Source organism: Pyrgilauda ruficollis, unplaced genomic scaffold (assembly GCF_017590135.1).
Source record: "Pyrgilauda ruficollis isolate IOZ18807 unplaced genomic scaffold, ASM1759013v1 scaffold2, whole genome shotgun sequence".
NCBI classification, from domain to species: domain Eukaryota; kingdom Metazoa; phylum Chordata; class Aves; order Passeriformes; family Passeridae; genus Pyrgilauda; species Pyrgilauda ruficollis.
The window spans coordinates 26237288-26262657 of NW_024519206.1; the positions used below are offsets into that span (position 1 = coordinate 26237288).

At 40.2% G+C, this 25370-nt stretch overlaps 1 protein-coding gene across 1 annotated transcript; it reads left to right on the plus strand.

Annotated features, from left to right (window-relative positions):
- The first annotated feature begins 8300 nt into the window (after positions 1 to 8300).
- On the plus strand, positions 8301 to 25290 carry GPR141 (G protein-coupled receptor 141). The gene is made up of 5 exons (XM_041466491.1): positions 8301 to 8313; positions 16845 to 16904; positions 19845 to 20117; positions 21522 to 21607; positions 21688 to 25290. Exons 4-5 carry the CDS (start codon positions 21563 to 21565, stop codon positions 22633 to 22635), a joined length of 993 nt encoding a protein of 330 aa, XP_041322425.1. The 5' UTR covers positions 8301 to 8313; positions 16845 to 16904; positions 19845 to 20117; positions 21522 to 21562; the 3' UTR covers positions 22636 to 25290.
- The last annotated feature ends 80 nt before the right edge of the window (positions 25291 to 25370 follow it).

The following is a 25370-nucleotide window of genomic DNA, read 5'->3' on the forward strand; positions in this document are numbered from 1 at the left end:
GGGGAAACATGCAGCTAGGGCCTTGAAAAAGCTATCAATATTCAATAGTAACACAGCAGAAAATTAAAATAATGTTGGCTTACTCCTTGCTAACTTTTACCAAGCAGAAAAGTCAGTGTGGCAGTACTAGAGTGATAGCCAGTCAAGTGTTTTAATGAGCAAATAGACTATATATTAAAAGCTAAAGAGGGCTTTTTTCTCCTCCCTTGAGACAGCCTCAGTGGAAACTGAAAACAATGTATTTTTTGGCATCACGAGTCCTCAGATTTCTAGTATGCATCACAGTAGGTCCACCAAAAGGTAACCTGAGTGACAGAAGGATTAACTGTGCATGGAACAGCAAGAGAGACAGGATGATATCTGCAACATAATGCACGTAAAGCTGAAGGGAGTGATTAGAAATGATGTATCCTTGTGAAGCCAGATATATTTTTACATGGCCATAGTCTACAAGCAGGATCATGCAACTAACCACCTCAGAGATCTTGCTGACCAGCAGATGATATCTTATGCTGTACAACTCTATTAAATTAAGCACAGAAACATCCTAAACTAAATAAACAGAAGAATTTATTAATTAAACCACATATTTCTATAGGAGATGAAGACAATGTCAAAACTTGCAACTTTTTCAACAAAACCTGGGTGCTGGACAAAACCGGTGATCCATCTGTGTTTGGAGTGGTTGATGCAGCAAGCTGCTGGCTCATGACAGCTTCATTTGCCATGCTGTTGCTGAGGTCTGTTTTGAGCAGCCCAGTTAGGCTGTCACTTTTCAGAGACAGTCTCTGAGGAGCTACAGATGCTAAAGTTAGATGTGGTGCTACATGCTAATGTACAAGATTCAATAACCTGGATCAAATTATTGCTGCAATCCATGTCTGACCAGCTGGAGCTGGTGTTATTTCCACTAGTCCCCAAATTAATTTCTCAGTTTAATTTTAAATAGAAGAATGATTTTGCTGTTGCTACTAATGCTGTTTTAGATTTGTTCTGAGTTAGTTTTGGTGCCTGTTTGGTGCCTGCATTTTAGAGACATTTTGAGTCTCTGCATCAGCTCCTAGGGATGGGCTAGTGTAGTGCACGGAAGATTTCTTTTGAAGTCCACTGCCGTGACTGCAAAATGGGAACCAGAGAGCTGGCTCTCATGCCAATTTGCACTCATTTTTTGTTGTGTAGGTGTGTGATGTGTTAGCAGGGAGCAGTTATTTTTAGTTCAGACATCTGAAACCTGTATTCAACGATGTTCAGCTATGGATTTTGAATCAAGTCTGTCAAAACAAGGACATTGCTGTGTTTGTGTATAAGTGAATACATGCATGTAAAAGACTAGGAAGAAAACAAAATATAGCTGGCTAAGATAAGATACTTTTGGCTTTGTGTCCACTTCTAAGAAGCCCTAGAGATGGGAATGGCATCCAGTCTTTCAGGAAGAAACCATTTTTCTTCTAGAAGGGTAACGAGAGTGAAGCCTTAAGACCTTTTCCCATAAGCAGGGTGGTGCAGAGGGGCAGTGACTAAAGCAGTAATAGTGTAGGAGGTGAGACAAGAGGCCTAGGTAATTAGGAGGACATTGGCTTGGCTCAATTTAAAACAGCAACAGATATTTCCTTGTAGAGGCATTGTCTTAATTACCACCTTAGACTGCCAGCTCCGTCAGGTAATGATCAACTCAGCAGTGCACAAGACACCATCAGCTCTGTGGGGCTCTCCTGCTGAACCCCAGCCCTCAAGCACATCCACAACGACTGCAGTTTTAGCAGCTGTAGCTCAGGTGAAATATGTTTAGGTTTAGTGCTCAGCTGACTCAACGGAATGTATCAGCCTGGTCATCCCATTCATTGGATCTCCTAAAGAAATCACCAAAACAGCGTGACTGATGCAAATAAGGGAGGGAGATTCTTCAGGCTGAGCATCCCAGACAGATATGGCTAACCCTAACAGCTTGCTGGCAGCTCTAGTGCCAAAACTCCCCCTCTCTGTCCATTCTCCCAGCATTTAGAGATTTAGAAATGCTGTCTCCCAAACAGAGGAACATGGCTCTAAGAAAAAAACTAGACAAGAGAGAGTTGGCTTTGCACAGCTCAAATTTCCCCATCCCCTGAATTTGTCTGCCTCATTTTGCAGTCTCAATGGTGTCATATTTCTGACTTCATGCCTTTACTTCTAATTCCTTTTTCTGCCTGTGCTCCTTTACGTGTTATGGCTGTCTCCTTTCTTGGAAACAACTCTGTCTCTTTACAGACCACATACTTCACTCTGTGAAAATACTGAGCTGCCACTTGTAATCCCACACAGGACAGCCCTCCCATCCTCTGGAGGAAGGTGAAATCTTGTGGTTACCACAAGCAGAGGGCCTCACTTGAAAAAAGCAAGGGTTTCAACTGTTCTGTGGTGCAGATATCTGTCCCATTTGTGCAGCTTAATGGTCATTTAAGTTTCATTTATACAGAGATTTCTCATTTGTGTATGGGTAAAAAAACCTTCAAATCTGAGTTGATCACTGCTCTGTATCCATCATGGCCTCTCAAAATTAAATTTTATTTTTTATTCAATGGTATTTTAAAAAAATTCTATACTAGGTGTAAGTCTGTTCAGAAAAGGTTGTCTGCCATGAATGCTCAGACAGCAGATGCCTGCATTTTGTTTTTAGTAGATAGAGTGCTTAAAGTACTTCTGCTTCTCTTCCATGTTGTTGGAAAGACTTGATTTTCCTTTGAGGTTTCTTTTTTCATTTGTTTTTTGCTGGTTTTTTATGCTAGATTTGGCAATTGTGAAAACCACATCTGAACTGGAATAAAAAAAAGGGATATTTTTATGTCTTTCTTGGTTTATCTTTTCAACTCAAAGAGTTGCAGGTGCATGTTCTGGTGCTTAAGACTGGTAACCCTCTCAGCAGAACAAGACTTCTGTGTTTGTTCCAGGCAAGGAGACAGACAAAAGGTAATGGTAACAGATAAAGCTTTGGAGTTCCTTGTGTTTACAGTTTTCTTTGCAAAATTAAGTCACACACTTCTGCAGGAAAGGAGCTGACATGCTGTAAAATTTCACAATATACCACTTGCTTTAGTGATTTCATTGCTTCTAGTATCTAATCTATCTTTTTTGTGTCTGAGCTGCTTCCCTTTTCTCACTGACCAAAGGTTTTGACGAGGTTTCACTGATTAGCAGCACTGGAGAACCCAAATGGCAAAATTTGATTGTTGTTACCTCAAAACTGGCTCTCTGCCCATAGACAAACTCACTCCCAAACCTGGTTACTGCAATAGCAGAAGTAAAGGTTGCTTTCTATTTCACTCCCAGCACAGCAAACAAATTTTGTCCTTCAGACATTGGAGCAAAAAATGTGCCGTCCTGTTTTATGGGAAAGCTCCCTTCCTGATTTTTTTAAGGTCCCCTCCAACACAAGTCTTTTTATGATTTCTATGATAAACCCTCCATGATATGCCATGGTGGATAACTCAACGCCTGAACAGCTGTTTTGACCACTTCATGTTACTCTTCTGTCTTGTGGAAGATACAAGAAATATTTTTAAAACAAATCCATACCTCCACTGCCTGGTAAAGGTCATTTAAAATCAACTGTGCCCTATTCTAACAGGAATCAATAACTTTTTTTTCCTCTAAGAAGGCAATTCATTGACTTTTCTGTGGAAGTTCAATCATCTTTTCAATGTTCAAATAATCTGCACACAATCCACTTAACTTTGATTCTGAGGGAGAAAATTTGAAGAAAATAGTAAAAAGACAATGCAGACAAGCATGACTCTACTGAACATATCTGGTAAGGTCTATGAACAGGGAGAAAATTTGTACAAATTACTGAAGACATCTCTCTTGTAAACAGGGTTGACATCTTGATACTGCAACTCTTCAGTCTCCTTGCAGCCTTCCTCAATCTAGACTGTTCTGTGTTTCTCATTCACAAAATATCCCCGGATTGATAAAAGCCACAAAGACCATGGCTGTTTCTGTCCTTTAAAGTCTTATTGACTCTCCTCTCTTCATTGCTCAAATATATTCTCAGGTATTCTGCTCTGCTCTCAGCAAAACACCATGGATATATGTTTATAACTCCCATTTTCAGCAGATGCAGGCATACTCCTCACAGACAAGTGTTGCTGCACAGAGCAGGAAACAACACCTAGCTGAAGACTGACTGGCTCAAGCACTTTGGTGCTGCTCGTACTTTCTTCTTTGCAGTGAGACAGACATTAATTACAGGAGACTGAAAAGAGTTTGCAGCCTGTGGGATAGCACATCAAACAGATATTGGGTTGAACTTCTGGGTGCTCGAGAAAAGCTATGATAACTCAATTGGCAAATTCCAAGCTCTGATGTTGTTCTGATTATAAAAACTTTCTACAACCAGCTAGGAGGTAGGAGAATGCCTTATCACATTCATATGCTTTTAACCCTTCAAGTGTTGCTGCTGTTGAGCTGAAAAAGAATCAAATGTTTCTTATCTAAAAAAATAAGATTGGGAATGAACAAGAAAGAGAAGGAAAGACTGATAGATCAGAAACTGCAGGTCTGGTCTTCTGGTGGCAATTACTTTGTCTTCACACCTGAACTCCATACCCCTTTTCTACTCCATTTTGCTCCATTGCTATACTTTATCCTTAATCCTTACCCTGCTGTGTTGTGAGACTCTATCTGAGCACAAAATAAAAGAACTGGACACCAGATAGAAATGCCACAAAAGTTAAATATTATAGTGGTTGCATATTTGCTCAGGTTTTTTCTCTCTTCATGGATCTGTAATTAGTGGGAAACTTTGTGCTGTTCTGCTGCTTTTCTCTGGAAGTGACAATATGAATCAGGCAGTTTTCCTTGTAAAGATTGAGAAGGCAGTTGAAGGCTGGTTTCTAGTGTGAGTTATTGGCATGTTACTGTGGCATGGTAAAAAATTACTCCCAAAATCACACAGATGAGCAACAGCTGTTGAATTAACTGCTGTATCTTTTACTGCCTACCTGAATGATGTTTTACTTTGGAGGAAGTATGGACATGTCTGTGCCTACAGGTATGTAGTCTTGGGAGATGTTGCAGCAGGGCTGCCAGCTTTTGTGATGCAAAGAGTGGACTTGGCAGTGAGGTTCCATGCCCAACAACAGCCTTCTCTACACACTCACCAGCACCCATCTGGCAGCCAGGAATCATAGTTCCATGGAACCACAGAATCACAGAATCACAGAATGATGATCATAGAATGGCCTGGATTGGAGACTAGCCTTAAAGATCATCTAGTTCCAACCCCCTTGCCATGGACAGGGACATGTTTCACTAGACCAGTTTGCTCAGAACTCCATCCAAAATGGCCTTAAACACTTCCAGGGATGGGACGTTCATAACTTCTCTGGGAAATGTGTTCCAGTACCTCATCACTCTCACAGTAATCAATTTCTTCCTAATATCTAATCTACACCTTCCCTCTCTTCATTAAAAGCCATTGACCCTTCCCCTGTCACTATTTGCTCTTGTTAAAGTCTCTCCTCATCTTTCTTGTAGGTTCCATTTAGGTACTGAAAGTATAAATTAGGTCACTCTGAAGCCTTCTCTTTTCCAGGCTTAACATTTCCAACTCTCTCAGCTTTCCCCCATAGGAGAGGTGCTACATCTTTTGGGATTCACTCCAACAGTTCCACGTCCTTCCTGTGCTGGGACCCCAGAGCTGGATGCAGCACTGCAGTGGGGTCTCAGCAGAGCAGAGCAGAGCAGAGGGGCAGAATCCCTCCCCTTGCCCTGCTGGCCATGCTGCTTTGGATGCAGCCCAGGACACATTTGGCTTTCTGGGCTGCAGATGCACATTGCTGGGTCATGTCCAGCCTCTCATCCATGAGCACCCCCAAGTCCTTCTCCCCAGGGCTGTTCTCCATCAGTTCATTCCCCAGCCTGTGCTGATACCAGGGGTTGCCCCAGCTCAGGTGTAGCACCTTGCACTTGGTCTCATTAAACCTCACGAGAGTCTCATGGGCCCGCTTCTCCAGCCTGTCCAGGTTCCTCTGGATGGCATCCCATCCTTCAGGTGTGTCATCCACAGCACTCAACTTGGTGTCACCTGTGAATTTTTTGAGCATATGCTGGATCCTTCTATCTGTGTCAAAAATGGACATTAAAAAAAATAAAGGGAAAAAAATAAAATAAAAAAAGAAGGAGGCCAACCACATCCTGGTCTGCAGTATGAAAAGCACAGTCAGATCTTATCTCCCTGCATGTACTTCATGAGAGGCAGCAGAAAAATAAGGATGTGTATGGTTCCCACAGGTGACTAGATGTGGGACAAGATGCAGCAGATATAAGATGCAGCATGGGAAATTCCAGTTGGATGTTAGGGAAAAAAATCTACTGTATGAGAACTGTCAAACTTTAGGACTAGAGCCTGCAGATGATGTGGCCTCCATTTTTTGAGCTATTCAAACACTGCTGGTCCAGGCACTGAGCAACCTGACATAAGCCAGCCCTGTTTTGACTGCCTGGTTACAAGAGATGACCTCCAGAAATCCATATCCTCTATCCTCTATCCTAAGACTATGCAAATAGATCAGTCTTGAAAAAAAAAAAAAAAAAACAACTAAAACTACATTCCCATTGAAAGTGTGAACTTTGCTTCTCAAAAAATCAAATTCTCAGGAATATTTAATGCTCTATGTAACTGCTGAGGATGAGCAACTTCTTAAAAACCCATAGGTGCTTTTTGCTCGAGACAAGAGTTACTGGGTTTCACAACTCAATATGAGATTATTTTTTTTTTTTGGAAACCTTCCTTCCACTTATTGAAAAGCAAAATATAGCCTATAGATTAAAGCATGAGACACATTAGGTGAGAAGTAGTCTAATTCTGACTCAGTAGCAGCCTTGTTAAGTAACTTTGAAGAAAATGTCTGAAGGCTTTCATGCCTTTCATAGCATGTAATATAGGACTACCAGGCTATTACACAGAAGAGACAAATTCAACACTGTTTTTAATTTTTGCATTTGGGTGTCATGGAAAATATTGCTGTACATTTTATTTGAAAAAAGCTATTACTATATATTTTTAACATTAAATTTGCCATAATTTTTAAATGGCAGATCACTACAAGTATTTCTAAGCTTAACTGGTTATTGGAAAAACAGTTTATTTATTAAACCTTGAAAAGAGCAGTTAGACTGTGTTAGAGAAAGTATTATATTTTCTACAACTACTGCTTTTTATCTTGTGGAATCTTAACAAGGGGATAGGACAAAACATTTAATGAGCTTTTGGATTTAAAATCCCCAAGCACATGCCCTTAATTTGGAAGAAAGAGAACATCCTTATTCTGAACACTGTTATTATTCATACTGAGCTCCTGGGAATGCAACATCAAGATTTTGAAATATGAGTTTGTCCTACCCTGCTACTTGTTGCATGGCCAGGTTTTGTAGCTATTCTGCTATATCACTGACAGAGAATGACTTTTTGAAATTAAATGGGGTCAAGGAATAATTGCAGCTTCGCGAGTACCTGTGTTTCTCTGACAGATTTCTGGTAGCAGATGTATGAAATGGCTACAATTAAGAATAGAGCCAACAGTGTACTATAAAGATGATCATGATATCTCATAGCATATTCACCCCACATCCTTCTTCTTTTCACATGCTTCATTCTCTTTGTCTATAAAAAGTTTGAGTCAGTACTTTTCAATTATAAAACAATTGCAGTATACAAAAAGCTTATGCAAAGTGGATGTTTACGTCTCTCTGGAAGCCTACTTTTTGATAAAAAGATAGAAGCATTTCAGGAGTACCAGAACATTTTCAGCTTTTCAGGATGCCCACCTTCAGGGTTGCTACAGATATTTTATCACTGTATCCTGAGGAAAGTTCCTTCAAGGGCTGTCAGATCTCCTCTTAGATGTTATCTGAGCAACTGAGAAAATCCCGTTGAGAGGCTGAGTGGCCTTCATGCCACAGAAGAGAGATACTTATGCCTATATATACAACCAGAAACACATACTCTCATGTGTTATCTTCACTTTCACTATAATTATTCCTCTTCCTTTCATCTGTAGCCACTTACAGGAAAATGCATTTTGCAATAACTGAAAAGATTTATTGTATATTGAAGAGAACAAAACACATCCTCATCAATGAACTTGTTGAGTGAGGTGATAACAACTGGTCCAGTCCTGTCTGTCAGCTGTTTGTGGTTGACGAGCAATGGGTGGCACTTCAGGAAGCAGACAGAGCTGGGCTGCAGTAGCAGTTCCTCAGCAGCGCTTCTCTGCGAAGTCCAGGAGTCACAGGCAGTGAGGAGAGTGTCCTTCTATGCTGCTGGAGAGTGGCTGGGTAAGTGCTGCAAAAGGCCTCAGCAGAGGTACTGAGGTACTGGAGACAGACCAGGAGGAGGGAATTATTATTAAACTCAAATGAGAAGGCTGCAGGTCTGGATGGAGCTTAACGGTTCCTGGTGGGAGGTAAGATTACAGCAGAGCTGGGGGGAAACATGACAGAAGAGACCTTAAAAGTACTTTGTGTTCTTAGTCCACTGCAGCAGCTGCAAATGTCATATTTTATTAAATCAGTGGAAGTAAAGTGGTAGTTAAAAGTGTATTTTGGGAATATTATTGCAGAAAGGGCTGCTGGTCTCCTTTTACAATAGCATCCACACTTTCATAATCCTTTCTGAAATTTATTAAAAGAAAAGAAGAAAGTGTTATTGGTTTTGCCAATTAATCTTTGAACAAAAAGTAAGAAGGAAATTTTCATAATGATTACACTGGTTCCTCATTGGCTCCAGTACTTTTCATTATGAGTAAATTTTTTCAGAATCAGCTCAGATGCTGATCATCTCAAGTCACCCTCATAAAAGGTTGCCAGATCTGCCTTCACTTTGGCACTTTTAGACACCACCCCTGATGCTCTCAGGCACTCACACAGCTCAGCAATGAAATGAAACCTCATGATGGGCCACAGCAGCAAGAGCCCAGCCTGCAGGTCAAGGATTACAGCTGTCAAGTCAAGAATGTGATTATTCCACTCCATTTACTACCTGTTAGGCCACACCTGGGATGTGGTGTCCAGATTCTCTCTTCCTTGTCCAAGACAGACATTGAAAAATTCAGAGTAGCATAATTTCCCCTGCTGGAAATATTCAAAGCTCAGTTTGATGGGACCCTGGATACCTCAGTCTATAGCCCTGCTTTCAACAGGAGGTTTGACAGTAAAATCTCTCGAGGTGCCTGCCAGCCTGGATCTTTTTAAGATTCAACAGTCACAATCCACACAGACTGTGATATGCCTGTTACTTTCTGCAAAGTCATGCAGAGGTACCAAAACTGGCTCTGGAGGAGCTAATTGAAGTGCTGAAGCTCCTAAGCCTGAAAAACAGGGATAAATTTGATGAGGGATTGTCACTCCAACACAGATTTATCACCAACTACCTATTTAAAGGTAGCTTAGATATTTTCACCCAGCATTATGTTCTGAATTGCACACATACCTCGGGCTCATATGGCAACCTGCATATCTTCTATATTCAATGCTGTACAAAAAGACTCCATGAATTCTACCATTTTACCCCTAAAAAAAAAGTGTGCAGGCTGCTTCTGAATCTGAAACAAAATAACAGTCCAGGGGAAAAATACTTCAGAAAAGTATAATATAGTGCTAGAACCTCTCACCAATTTAATGAACTTCTTCCTAGCTTAGAACTGATCTCTGTTGCACAGCTGAAATTAAGTTCATGTGGGGATAATCTTAGGTGTGGGCATGGAATGAGGTCAGACACCCACTCACATGGATTGGGGAAAAAATCTGAAAGTTGAGACAGTTTTTGATACAGAATCCATTATCTTATTGCAATCTCACTGAACAAACTGAAAACTTTCCTCTTAAGGTAAAATAAGGGGAAAAGAGTTTTAACCAAAATAAGAGACATAAGGAAAATCTGGAGTGGATACAAAACAGGCATTGCTTTATCTGCACTAGAGGTACTTAGTAGTAAATGGTGAGTTCTCTCATCATGAGGGCTGTAGAAATCATCGAATCACTTTCTTTGATGATGCTGATTTGATGGTGCAGAGAGAAAAAGGCAGCAATGGAAAATGCTACACAGTGAGCTGATGCTTCTCATTTTCATCTCAGCTGCACAATTAAACACATTAACTGCCTGCTTTATTTTCTTAAACTCTCCAAATTCTCACCATTGCCAATATCAACAGGAAAGCTATTTTGGGGAAAGCTTTTCTGTGAAGATGTACTTGAACTAGTGCTTAATGTGCTAACTTGAGAACCAGAAGCAATGGGGCTGAAGAGGCATGTTGCGGCCAGTCTAACCTATCCTGTTGAGAAGATAAAGGCCAGATCACTGCCCACCTGTGGCTGATTTGCTTTGGGATCAGAGCTCATATCTGCAGTTGCCCACCTCGCCAGGTGCCCATCCAAGCCTCTCTATCACTCCTCTCTGCAACTGAACAGGGGAGAGAAAATATAAAAGAGGGTTTATGGATTGAGATAAGGACCAGGAGAGATGTCTCACCAAATATAGTCATGAGCAGAACAGACTCAGCTTGGGGATATTAACAGAATTTATTACTAACAAAATCAGCGGGACAACGAGAAGTAAAAGCAGACCTGGAAAACACCCTCCTTCTCAGCTCTACTTCCTCCTCTAGGCCAGTGGCAGGGGGAGATGGGGCGTACTGGTGTGATCAGTTCAGCATACATTGTTTCTTTCCCTACTCTGATGTGGGGGTCTTTTCCCTGGGAGTTGGTACTCCATGAATTTCTCCATTATGAGGCCATCCCATAGGCAACAGTTCTTCACAAATTACTGCAACATAGATCATTCTTCCCTGGGTGCAGTCCTTCATGGACACTCTGCTCCAGCTTGTGTTCCCCATGTAATCTCAAGTCCTAGCAGGAGACCTGGTCCAGTGTGTGCTCCTCTCTCCATGGGTCCGCAGGTCCCTGCCAGGAGCCTGTTCCAGCACAGACCTCCCTCAGGTTCACAGCCTCTTTTGGGCATTGAACTGCTCCAGCATGGGTCTTCTTCAAGGGCTACAGGTGGGTCTCTGCATCCCTGTGATCCTTCATGGGCTGCAGAGGCACAGCTGCTTCACCATGGACTTCACCATGGGCTGCAGAGGAACCTCAGCTCCAGGGCCTGGAGCACCTCCTCCCCCTCCTTCTTCACTGACATTGGTGTCTGCAGAGCTGCTCTTCTCACATGTTCCCACCCCACTCTTTTCTGGCTCCTTCTCCTTCTTCTCCTTCTCCTTCTTCTCCCTCTCCTTGTCCGTCTTCTTCATCTTCTTCATCTTCATCTGCTTCTTCATGTTATCACAGAGACATTATGCTCATTTCCAGCTGGCCCAGTCTTGGCCAGTGGCACATCCATCCTGTAGCTGGCTGGTGTTGTCTCTGGCAGACTTAGAGGAAGCTTCTGGCACCTTCTCACAGAAGTCACTCCTGCAGCTACCAGGACCTGGCCATGCTGCCCAATACATCAGGGTTTGTACACATCCTACACTATTCATTTTGTACCAGCTTATGTTGGTGCTATTTGGGTCTTCTCTCCACCATGCTTCACTGCTACATGTAGACTAGTTTTATTTTACCTTTTCATTTATCATGTGGGGCTCATAATATCATAAGGAATGTCCTGTCAGTCCATCTTCAGCTGCTGCTTCATTAGAGATACAGTAAATAATATAAAATATTGGGCTCTTATATTTTCCAGTGATAAAGAAGACATACATAGCCTGGATGAAATGAAAAGAAGGAAGATAGAAAGGGAAGCTGTTTCATAACTTATTGTTTTCAGATCTGTTTTTCTGCAGAGAGGTCTAAAGATCAGCCAAGTACAGGGGCCCAGTGCAACACCACAGCACAGGGCACTCCAAAACTTGAATAAGAATATTTGGGCTGGCAAAACATCATTAAGACCACAGCATGGCCCAACATTTTCTGCAGACTCCTGTGTCAATGAAATGGGGAGAAAATATATTAGGAGGACAGTGGGACAAAGGGCAGGTGTGGGTATTCTTCCACAGCCCAGAATAGCAGTACTTACCATAAGTGTTTCTACACCTGTGGCTGGGCTATGTAGCTGCCTTTTTAAATATTTCAGCTGAACTTCAAATAGCCAATGTTTTAAAAAATGCATCAGTAATGAGCTTATTGACAGCACAATTGGCTTCACGCTTTGGCATGTGCACTGTAGCTCTTACTTTAATGCAGTTAAAGTTGTCATTTATATCATGAAGTAATCATTGCTTATCATTCGCTCAGAATGGAAACTCCCAGATTTATCAGCAAAATGAACCATTTCAGCCCAAACAATTTGATGTAAGAGAGCACTTGCATGCACACAGCACCTCAGTATAATAAGCAGAGTGTAGCCGTGCTGATCAAGGAAAGGCTTGCAAACCAGTGTACTTTGAGAATGCAGCATGGAAAAATTCCCTTGAAGTAAATTCCTTCTTTCTGTAATGACAGGAAGAACCTGAATTCCTCTCTAACCCAACTGTAACAGAAACATCATGTATTTAATTGTGGCTATGCTGAGGTAGAAAATCATTATCAATCAGCGTTGGCAGCAAGCTTTGCTTTCTGTACTGCTCCTAGGCAGTAGGAGCTTAGACTAATGCAGGGAGGTTTGTTCTTCAGACAACACACTTCAGCATACTAAATTTCACAAATATCTGTATGTGTACATTCAGCATGAAAGTGATCTTTGGTAAAATTATTTTTCCATGCACCTGATGATAGAGTTTGCATTACCTTTGCAGTCAGAAATCAGATGAAATAAGCAATCTGGGAATGAAACAGTATTAGTAGTTGCAGTACACATTTTGAGGGTGAGTAGCAATAGACTTGTGCTGAATCCTTTAAAAATATATATTCTTCCTTACAGCATGCTGCCTAACCCAGCAGGCAATTATTAGTGAGGTTAGTACCAAGTTCAAAAATATTTAGGATGAGCACTGTCTTTTCAAGATGAAGGGAAGGATGATTTTTCTTCCCAGAGAGGCATATATGCTTGTAGAATTGGCATGGTGCTGCATATATTATTTCTTTCTCTGCAGTCTAATGTCATCTTTAGGGTAGGAGTAATGCATCTCCTTGTCAACCAGCTCCTCCTTCCATTTATTTTCACCCTGGTGAGAACAAGCTCCCACAATGAGTGAATAGTTGTGCTGGATTCCTGATGAAAGGCACACCCCCTGAAAAAACTTACTGGCTTGCAACAGGTACGAACTAGTAAAATCCTTCAAAAAAACCCCCAGTAATATTAAAGTTGGTGACAGACTATTAGTAGTGTGCTGCTGTTAAATATAAGACACCTTCTCAAAACGTCCATTTAGACTGGAGACTGAACAGATACCTTTTGTATGCAGTTCTGATTCCTCCTGCTGCCCTTGGTGACAAACATTGACGCCAAAGCAGAGCCCAATATAAAAGAGAAGTTATGGCAAAAGTTGGGCAAATTGCTAGTATTATTAGTATTAGAACAGTTTGTTTCTAGATCTGGGATCCCTCCCACACAATCAAAGAAGAATGTGATGTGGACTTAAGTCTTGGTTTGTTTTCAGTACTTTTCTGAAAGATCTGGATTCTAGTAAGACCTAAACAGAAATTTGAGGAAGTTTTATTAATATGCTATACTTCAACATGGTGCAATTTTGGCATTTCTGCAGGAGGAAAAGGTAGTGAGATAGGCTGAAGGAAAACAAATTTTCTCCATGCCACTTTTCCTCAGGTACATTTAAGCAAATTTGAGTAATAATGCCCAGGTATAATAACTTGCAAAGTGGGTATTTTTTCCCCTAAATCAGTTAAAGAACTAGGAAGAGGCCACCAGATGCATTTCCACTTTTCAGAGGAGCTTAAATTTACGGCTCTGCTATGCAAAGGTGTGTGGAACAAGGAATTTCAAGTCACATTTACTCCCTGTACTTTTCCAAAATGTTCTTTCAGATGTGTCACAGACAGTATTTCTCGCTCACAGGACACCTTGCACTGCCTGGGTGACAGCCACAAATCACAAACGATCCAGAACCCAGAGAGAGACATTTTGAGAAACCTATTATCTATAAAATGTTTTTGGCTGATACTGATACTGAATGTTTTTCCCTTTATAGGTAATTAATATCTTTCTATTCAGGTGCTTGAAATATTAAAGCACAGTAGAAATACAAGTCAAAAATAGGATTTTGTTGGTAACAGGTATAAGTTACTCTAATTACATAGTGCCTTTCTGTTCTTCATATTAGCAGCTGATCTTTTACTTAATAATGAACTTCAAACAACCTATCACAATTGCAACTTAATAACTGATCAGCCAGTGTTACCTACTAGCCCCAGGCCCACAGCTGGCACTAGAAGGAACTCTGAGCAGATCAAAAAGCAGGCTTTTTGTGAGGAGTAAAAATCAGTATGAATTATGTCCTCCCTGATTCTGTGCAGTCCACATCAGTTCAGTGTTGTCAGGACCATCACTCAGGCTCTACTCACAACTAAGAGCCAGCTTACCCACAGCCAATTTAAGGTGTACAGGTGGATCTTATTTTTTGCTTTCTGCCACTTAAATAAGTGAAGGAGAAGAATATTTTTGTAGAAGACCCAACCATCATGCTTGAATAGCTCCAGCTACCCTGTGTAGTCCTCTTCTGAATTAGCATTCCAAATCGTTGAGTCCTGGCAAAATAAATGCAGACAAACAAAATACCTGTGTTGCCATGGTTATTCTGTGTACAACTTTTAGTTTGGAACAGCTGAAAAGTCACTCTCAGCATCTATTCTGCCTGAGCATAAAGGGCACGGTTCTCCTTCCTCAAGGACCTCTCAAAATCCAGAGTAGAGGTACCTTGATGCTAATCAGCCTCAGGACAAGCAGTCCTTGAGATTTGGCCCAGCCTGTCATCTATTATTAAACAACTTTGGCCCTTGAAACTATTGCTTTAATGCAAACTCAAACTAGGTGATGGTGAATCCACATGATACAACAGTACTATGAAAACACACTATCATGCTTCTAGATTTTTATGGTATTGCTAAAACTACCAGCAAAAAAAATTACTCAAAACTTGTAAAATACATGCATTTCTAGTATCAGTGTTTAAAACCGGTGATGCTCTAAAATAATCACATTCTGCCACCAGCTCAGTGCATTACAGCTGAAAATCTAAACATACCAGTCTGGAATCCATTAGACATGCTGTTGGTAAATCCTGGTGGAAAATTGCATCAATTTAGCAGGGAAAATTAATTGCAATTATGTCCATTAAGCATTCTATACCTATCTAGATCTTGATGCTAACTACAAATTAGAGACCGACAAAGGCAATGAGGGCGTCTGTCCCAGATCATACTCTGGTATTTCACTATTTGGTTTAATCCTGGATTAAAGGATTGAAGATTTGCCAACTACAAACATGTGGAAAGAATTCAACCTGAAAAACTCTTTTTTGTTTTGACTGCTTGAGGAAACAACATTGTTACTTTTCAACAAAATTATATAACTTGTATCTTATATAATTATTATATTGCATCAAAAATATATATCAATATACAGCATTAAAAGATTACTTATGTTTTAACTTATACTTAGCTATGTGTAACTTATTTTATGTATCAAAAATATTGTATAATTTAAAAACCAACATACAGAAGCTACCCAAAGGTTTTAAAGATACCTTAGCTTTCTTTCTGCTGGGATGTATTCACTCTAAAAAAGACCTAGAAGGAGCCAAGACAAAATTACTAACTTGAGAAGGCACAAGTCTTGATTCAAGGATATTCAGCTTTAGGTCTGGCTTTGCCATGGAATTTTTAGCTTTTTATCTGTATGCCTTTCAACAGATCTTTGAGACCAGCTTCTTTTAATATCATCTAAGCAGTTCTTTAGCTGTCAGGCACTGTTAAAATTGCAAAATGCAAAAAGACAATTTCCATCACATAGCAGTCTGTTGTGAAGCAGCACAGAGCAGGACTTCCCTTGTGATTTTTTTAACCAAATGTGAAGCAACAGGATGCAGTCAGTTAAAACATTCTCCTGTGAGGTTACATTTAAAGTTGTATGTCTATGCTGTTGCTTTCAAAACAAGTACACTCAAATATAACCGTGTGTTCTGACAGAAATGTGTTAAGCCAGCAGGAGGGCAAAACTGACCTTGCACAGACTCCTTACAGAGACTCAGTCCTGCAGAGAGACATCTTTTACCACACATACACCTCACACAACCATCATTGCTCCATGAGCCTTTGGCACTGGTATGGCTAATCACTTTTTAAATTAAGTCTCCTAGTTTCCCTCTGCTAGCACTGTGCAGGTGGAGTAATGGCACCATGTCCTGAGGTCCAGACACTGAGCTAAAATCTTGGCAGAAAGCAGAGCTGAGAAATGGTGCTGGGCTGTAGACTGAGCTTTGTTTCATCCCTCACACTTAGATGTCTCTGACCACATCCAAACCCACACTTAGCCAGTTACAATCTAGATCATATTTTGCTCTTGTCCTGCCCTGTTTTCTCAAAACACACCTTCAAATCATCCCCTCCACTCTGCGGAACCACCCTTCCAAACATATGTCTTCCTGAACTGTGAGGTTCACTTCCGTGTGTATAATTTATCATTTTAGGCAGTAGTATAAAGCCCTGTACAGAAATGGGAGGCTTTGAAGACCTCTAACGGCTAAGAAGTAGCTGCAAGGTAAGGGATGCTGTGATACAACTAAAAATCTTCCCAAGGTTGTGTGCCATGGGCAGCCCTATCCTCACACAGTGCAGCTTAAAGGTTATTGTTTTGTCATAAGCTTAAAGAAGGAAGCAAGGCAATGACTCTTTAAAGTATCAGCTCTCTTGCTTTTTGTTCTTAGAGCTTACATAGAATGAAGATCCAAGTAAACAACACTTGAAGAGTGGAGAGAAACTAATCTGTAAGTATACACAGAATGAAAAAAAAAGCCTCGGTTTGCAAAGTAAATGAATGCTTGCAAGTTCAGGAGGGGGGAGAAGCATTCAGTGGTCTATTTGTTTTATTTTCAACCCACTTTCTGCACAAATGTTTTCACATTGTGTTTGGTAATTTCCTAGTAAGGGACAGCATTGCTTCATTCTTTCCCATATTGCTACCCTGTAGTTTTACACTGTCTCCTAAAACTGGGAGGCAGTGCATTTTGTTTTCATCCATCTTTTGTGTGTGTGTTTGATATCACCCAGTCTCTATAAGGACAAGAAGGGTTTGTTTTCTCTGTTAAGATACAGCTAAGTAGGTAAATAATCCTTTTTAGGAACACTTCATGGTTTCCATTTTTTGTGTAAAAATAGTGACAATCTCAAATGAAAGAGGACTAACTTAACATGTTTTTCCATCCCATTTGTTCTCCAATGGACCGAATTGAAACCACAAAATATCAGTAAAATGTTGACACAGCCTGCAAGACATGAATTGTTGAGCTACCAAATGAGTTAGGGGAATCATGAAAAGTTGTTTGAAAAAAGTCAATGTCTAAATGTAAAAATGTACTTGATATTTAATATTTTTTGTTAGTGTTTTCTATTAAGCAGGTTTTTATACTTCAAACTTTAGGTGTGTGTGGTTATTTTGAAATTAAAGAAATTCTGCAATTATTCTAGTAGCACAGCCTACGTTACCATAACACAGCATGGAATTAGAACAAATTGAAATGCAATTACAATGCCCTCAACAGAAAACATCTTTGAGACTAAATGAGGATTCTGTGAAACAGATGCAGATTTTAAACAGACTTTTGTTAAAAATTATTTGTATTTTGCACTTCCAACCTAGTCTAGTTCAGTGTAGGAATGTCAGTTCTGACAAACACTCATTTTTCAATTTATTAAAGCTGTCAAAAATAGAAATCTTTCATATGAGTTGAATTTTTTTTCTCCTCCAAATTCAAATGAAACTTCTCAGTTGGGTGCATGCAGACAGCAAATGCTTCTCCTGCAGAACCCAACTGTCAGAACACATGAAAATCTGTGTGAAGCCTGCCAGTCTCTCAGCAGACGTGTATGGGGGATAAATTTTGCAAACACTTGTTATACAGAGTAGAGCTCACTGTTTGACAGAGATTGTAAGAGTGTCATCATTTCTGACAAATGAGTGGTTTTTTTAATAAGTTGATATAATGTTGATGTAACATAATGGTGACTCATGGACTTGGTTGGGAAAATAGCATGGATGAAGGGAACAAGCCAGTGACAGGCTGATCTGGATTGCTCAGGCACAAACTAGAATAAGCATTTTACCCCCGCCAAATGCGAAGTTGTTCATCTAAGAACCAAGTACAAGTGTAAAGGCAGTTCACTGAGGAGCCACAGGTATGGCTGGGATCAAGGGAGAATAAGACTCTTCTCTCTCATATCAGGTATCTACAGGGGAAGGAAAAATTTGACCAGAAGTTTTTAAATCCGAATACAGAGGCAGAAGCACATCTAATACCTGGAAGCTGATGTTGTACAAATTCTGTCCAGAAGTATGGTTAATCTTTTTTTTTCCTTCTTTTACTTTTTTTTGTTTTTAAATAGTAAGATAGATAACTGTAAGATAAAAGAGAAACAAGTTCCTGAAGGTTGGAATGAATATTTCTTACCTGGAAAATTTTTGACAGAGATCAAATTGTTTTCAGAAATCATAGAATCACACAATGATTTGGGAGGAAAGAGGCCTTCAAGATGATCTATTTCCAACAGATCTGCTATGGGAAGAGGCATGTTCAACTAGACCAGGTTGCTCAAATCCCCATCCAACCTGGCCTTGAATACAGACAGGAACTGAGCACTCTGGGTTTTTCTATCCTGAGGAGAGCAGTCCAGGGAAATCTCACAGACTGTGCTGCACAGACAGTCACATGAAATGAGTGTGATGGCATTATCCACACTGACAACTGACAAATCTTGAATGCACAAGAATCTTTTTGCTGATCACATTTCTGAAAGAAACTAGCCTCTGGCCTGTTGGCAACCTACCTCCTTTGTCAGACTAAACCAGCTATTTTTGCAGTTGTCCCCCAGCCCTTGGCATCAGCAGCTGCTGTGGCATCCAAATGAAGTGGTGCCCACTATTGCCTTGTGGCTGTTCAAGGCTCATGTCCAGCAGAAGTTCAGCCCAGTCATGAGAGGCTTAACCCAGAGGAAGACCAAACCTGGCTCCAAGACTTGAGCAATATCACTGAACTGGCAGTTGCTAGAGGGTGTAAGAAGGCACAGAAACAAGAACAGCTGTGTTGTGTGAGGTCCACATTAATTCTTTTTCCATGTGCCTGCTGCTGAATTCTGGCAAAGGGACTTGTAAGTTGCATTTCAGGTCAGTAGGTTATAGCTTTGTGAACGTCAGTATGACAGGAAACCTCACTTTGCCAGAAAGCAGCATTTCGTCTGTGAAACATGCCCTGTGTTATGTTACACTCGGTATTCATCATGCAATGGTATTTCAGTGGGGTGCCTGGGCTACTGGGGAGCTGATAATCTCCTATCACAGCTGCTGGTAGCTCTTTTTTTTTTTAAGATTAATGAAAATTACATCTCCTGCAGATTCTCACTATGCAGAGATTTAACGACGACTGCAGAATTCTGCAGAAACCTGCATTTCATGAATGTGCACTGGAATGTCTGAGTAAAATATCAGTTATCTGACTTCTGCCTATCTGTTCTTACTGCCTTCAAGTTTCACTGCTGGCCTCTGAAGGGTGACAAAAAGAGGTTCTTCCTCTCCAAGTGTAGCCTTGCTGCTGGGTCTGCTCATACCAAGCCACATTTCCAGTGTGTTGCTTTTCCCTCTGTGACACTTTTAAAAATTTAAAACTTGAAATATGCATTTTAAATCATAACAGTGTTATAATGCCTCTTTTTAGGGACATTTTTTCAAACTGAAGTTTAGCAACTTGGAGAAACCGATGAAGAGTTCTTGCTAATCCCTTCTGACTTGCATGGTTGTGAGAATGAAGTGACTCAGAAACGAGAACAGAACTGGAAGGAACTTGCACCATTTCTGATGCAAGGGCTGCAGTGTGCCAATCTGCAGCGACTTTGATAAAAAGCTCCTTCACAACAGCCCATTGTAATTCTCTTAATGTACTGGAATTAGTTGTCCACATAACTCCAAAATGCAAGATCAAACACAAAAGGTCAGTAATATCAGTAATCAGCGCATCAGTTTGAGATATGGCACTTATACTGATTATAATAAGACATCTGGAGTCTTAGATACATTGGGATAGCTAGAGAATAACTTTTCAATGTATGAAGAGACCTTGATTACTGTAAGTGCTTTCTAAGAAATATTGCTAAGAAACAACACAAAACACCTGAGGTGCATAACAGTTATTCATTGCCCACTATGAACAAAAACAGTTTATAAAACTGTTATAGGCAAAACTCTTTTCCATAAAATGAGTGGACTGCTAAAAAACTTTTTCCCCTCCTAACTTTTGGCAGTTCGTGCTACCTAAAAAATGAAAGTAAAGCTGAAAACATCACTCATACAAAGAGATTAAGGAACTACTTTCTGAAGTGTAAAGCATTTGAATATTAAATGAAAAATCACAAAAAACTCGGGAGAAAACTCCTTCTTGCATTGTGGAATTCAGTGGTAAAATGGATGACTTACCAGAGTCAGTTTTAAGTCACAGTTCAGGCAGCAGTAGCAGTACAGCTGTGATAGTATGGAGCCCAACACTGTTCAGTTTTCCCTGCTTCTTTTCTGTAACTGTAATGAGAATATCCCCTGGACATTTTTACAGATGCAGATGTGTTTCAGGATAACACCCTACCTGAACTCTTCCTCTCCTATATGATCTTGTAGTATTTAAAGTCCTAACAGGGGCTGCATTTAGATTTATAATAATTATTTCTAATCTCTTTTTAGACAGTAATATATTAAAAATGTATAGCACACTTTTTAAACTTGCTATTAACTTGCATCTAGCTTCTGCTTTGGTCAGACAGGATGATTTACACTCACCCAGGATGTCCTTTCCTAATGTTTTTTAGCAGCCCATTTCGTAACACCCAGTTACTACATGTAAGGTTTGAAATGGCTCTGAGAATCAGGACAGTACTGCCCACGTTTCTTGGCCTGGCAGGATCTAAGCAGGATTTCCACGGAGTCTGGGTATCCATGGTGTTTAATCCCTTGCTCAGAGAAACTGTCCATGGAGAAGAAGTTGACTGTAATGTGTTCAAAACTCAGCTCTCAGTAACAAACAGAATTTGCATCTTAGATAGAACAACATATGGTTGTTATCTGGCCCTGGGAAGGACAGATTTGAGTTGCAAGTAAACAAATTGATGAATGAGTAGCAGAATTAAAACAATATCTCTGACCTTTACTGTAAAAACATGCAGATGCTCAGAAGAGAGGAGAAAAAATAACACAGCATAAAACCAGCACAATGATGGATCTCTAAGGATCTCTAAGGATCATTTCTCCCCATATATTTTTGATTCATGCTTGTTTCAGGAGTATGGTTGGAAATGTCTTAAGGACTAGAGCAGTTCTCTGCCCAATGTTCTCATCCATTTTCCCTTAGGCTGGAGGAAATTTGGATAAAAGTACGTGTTACAGCTACTGATGTCCTCTGTGAGACTTCAGGATTATTCCTTGAGCAAGAGACAGGTGAGAAGTCCTTCTTGCTTTTTAGGTAGGCCATGTCATTCCTACCTTATCTTAGTCTTTCTGTATTCTTCCATTTCCAGAATATGTTCCAGGAAGATTTCAGGAACATGACTGAAGGGACCAGGAACAGCAGTGACTCCTCTTCCGCCTTCGTTCACACCAGCACCGTGAGTGCCATACTGGTCACTGTCTACTCAGTTGCCTTGGCTGGAGGTGGAATTGGGTCCATCACAATGTCCTTTGTGCTGCTCAAGATGAACACTCTGTCTGTGACCACGACTGCCATCATTAACCTGGTCGTTGTGCACAGCCTCCTCCTCTTCACGGTGCCCTTCCGCCTCCACTATTATGTCAAAAAGAAGTGGGTATTTGATATGCCGTTTTGCAAAATGGTGAGTGCCATGGTGCACATCCACATGTACCTGACCTTCGTATTTTATGTGATCACCCTGGTGATCCGGTGGCTCATCTTCTTTCAGTGGAAGGACAAGGTGGAGTTTTACAGGAAGCTGCACGCCATTGGGGCGAGCGCTGCCGTGTGGCTCTTTGTCATGGTCTTTGGGGTGCCACTCTTCTACTTCGAGTATGGACGCTCAGGCTTATACAATAACACAACCTGCTTCAAGTTCCACAAAGAACTACAGCACGAGAGTGTGAAAGCCCTGAACTACACCGTAATTGTAGCTGTTGCCCTCATTTCTTGTGTACTCTTGAGCTTGCAGATTTTTATCCTGGTAAAAGTGGCGAGAAAATTTTCCACCTCCCTCTGTTCACACCAAGAATTCTGGGCCCAGGTGAAAAACTTGATTTTTATCTGGATCATCATAATTTGGTTCCTTCCCTATCACCTGTTCAGAGCCTACTACATACAGCATGTGAGTGATTTTGACCAGTTAGAAAGCTACAATGAGGTTTTTTTGAGCCTGACTGCCCTGAGCTGTCTGGACCTGCTGTCATTCGTGCTGAGTGGAAGCCGCTTCTTCAAGCAAAATGTGGGGATGCTCCACAGGAGGTTGCCTTGCTGCTAGCATCAGCATCCTGCAGCATGTGCAGGACCTGGGATAGGACAGTGATGGACAGACACGGCAAACTCACTCCTCAGCAAGTGAGGGTGTGCTCTGGAAATGGTGCAACACACTTGTACAGGGCTTTGCACATCAGCTTCCTGAAGTAATGGAACAAACTGCCTCCAAGGTCCCAGCTAGTAAACAGGAAGGTGACCTCAGCAATTTCCTCATGGTGCTACCCAGTGAGTTGTGGATGGACCTGGAGAAGAGGGAAGAAAGGTTATGGGCTCTTCTCTCTTACTGTTTTTACATCAAGATTCGTGAAGTCAAAGGCTCTAGGAGGAGACCTGAGAATTGCAATGTAGAAACACAAATAAGGAAGCTGGTTTATATGGACTAAGGTACAGATTTGTGAAACTTAAAGATCTATATCATTTTCCCATACATTTCATATTTATTTCCCACAAGCTCTTATAAAATATCAGGGAAGCTATTGTTCTTCCTGAGTAGGTCTGTTTCTTTACTGTTAAGCGTCACTTTCTAAGTGAATTGAACTACTAAACCAGCTATTTAAAACTAAATTAGTGATAGATAGTTATTTCTTAAAATATTTTCTCAAAATCACTTTTTAAGATGGTACCACTGCAGCACAAAAGAATATTATCTTTTTCATATTATGAAAATATGTCTTAAAAAATTATACACTATTACTGAAATGGACATTGCAAGTTCAAACAAAAACCTGTGTTATTATTCACAAAATTTTTAAATTAAAAGTAATATTTTATAGTCAGGACAAGTTTTTTTAGATCATTCAGACAGAATTTTTCTTCTCTTCAAAAGACAAATATCTTAGGTATCCAAGGTAGCAATGTTTTTTTTGTAAATCTTATGTTGATTTTGTGCATTTATGAAGTTTATAAGTAGTTACTCACAGTGTCTTTAGCTTGAAAGCAATTCTATAAATTTTGTACCCTGCACTGATGAAAGAAATGAAAATGTTGCTGCTTGGATTGGAGGAATGGAAAAAGCTAATAGACCTAGTGTAGCTAAAAAGCATATTCTGTCTCAGTGAGGCATTGCCAGTTGCTGTCTTTGAAGACAGAAATAAATTCCACTAAAAAAGATGAAAAATTTGGTAAAATATTTCTGTGAAAGACATTGAAGCTTTCATAGCTCAGCCGACTTATACCTATCCCTAAAAAAGAATATAAATCTTGACTCCTCTAATGCAAGCCATCAATGACTAATATATCTTTATTTTTCTTGCCATCTGCATAAGGTCACATTTTTTCATCCAGAGTTAGTGGGATAATAATTTAATCATTTAACTAATTAGAGGTTATCAGCTGATCAATTTTCATGAGAGTCTTTACTCATGATGCTGTTGAAATCCACCTTTTCACCCCGTGAATCTTTCCATTCCTTTCTGCTTCACCTTCAACATCTCTTGCACATCAGACAGCAATAAAATAACAATTGGTTGATCTTGCTGTGCCTGTGCTGCTGTGCTCATTGCTTTTAGTCCCACCAAGATGTTTTTTTTTAATGAGATCCCATCTCTTCTGTGGTCTTTCTACCTTGTCTTTCTTCCTTCTTTCTTCAAGGTCCTCTATATCTATCATGATCTTTGATCATAAAAAGGTATTTTCAGGTCAGAGTATGAGTCATGCTGTACAACACCAAAAGGTGGAAATCACTGAAGTTCACAACACAAGTGAGGTGTTGGGCAGCTCTCATGGCTCACCCTTGGCAAACAGCCTGGACACATCTGTTAAGAAAGAAACGTGAGAGCTTGCAGTGTGTGTACCTGAGAAAAATCTGTCCAAGAAGGCGTTTGTTCCCAAAGGATCACAGTAAAAAGGATGACAACTACCAGCCAGATTCAACAGTAGCTGGGGAGCAACTTTCAAAACATGGAGGGAATCAACTTGGATGTGTAGCTCACTACTAGTTAACTGTGTGTCATTTAGAAAGCAATAAACTGCTATTATCCAGATTTGTTTTAAAGCTACACAAACAAATTATATTCTCCTTGTGGTGGGAGAGGATAGAAATTGGCATAACATTTTTGTTTGCTCCTGTAGCAACGTGGTTGGTTAAAGAAAATGCCTTGCGTGCATTCTGTGGGCATTGCATAGCTTTGTAACATCATATTATAACCCTTCTACTATAATAAAGTTATTAACAAACAAAATGACTATGTGCTGAAAAAGTAAAGTCCCTCCTAGAAAAATGCACATAAATTAGAAGTATTTTATATCTGCATTTGGAATGAAACATAAAACATTATTTTAAAAACAGTACCTCCCAACTATACAGACCAACAAATCTTGTTAGTCCGTGTTAAAATCACAAGTAATTTAATTCCTGTAAAAATGCAAACTTTCATAGTAGCCTGCACCATAGCATCACAAAAAATAGTAATGACTTTTTTCCCCCAATAAAATTTGTTGCTAATGATGTTAATACTAAATCAGCATGATAACAAGCTAATTAGGAGGTCCAATAATCACATGATTTAAGATGGTGATGTTATCCAGCACCAAGTCTTGCCTTTTATGGGTCTGTCTATGCAAACTTTATGTCTACGCAAACTTTATGTCTACCACTTGTCTTGCTTTGTGAGAGCCAGTGTCTGGCAGAGAAAGCCTTCCCCTGCCCTGAGAGAATGAACTCCCTTAACTGTGCCAGGAGTTGACCACTATAGGAGAAGGGGAATTTCCAGTTACCTTCATCTGCTTGGTCAGAGGCAC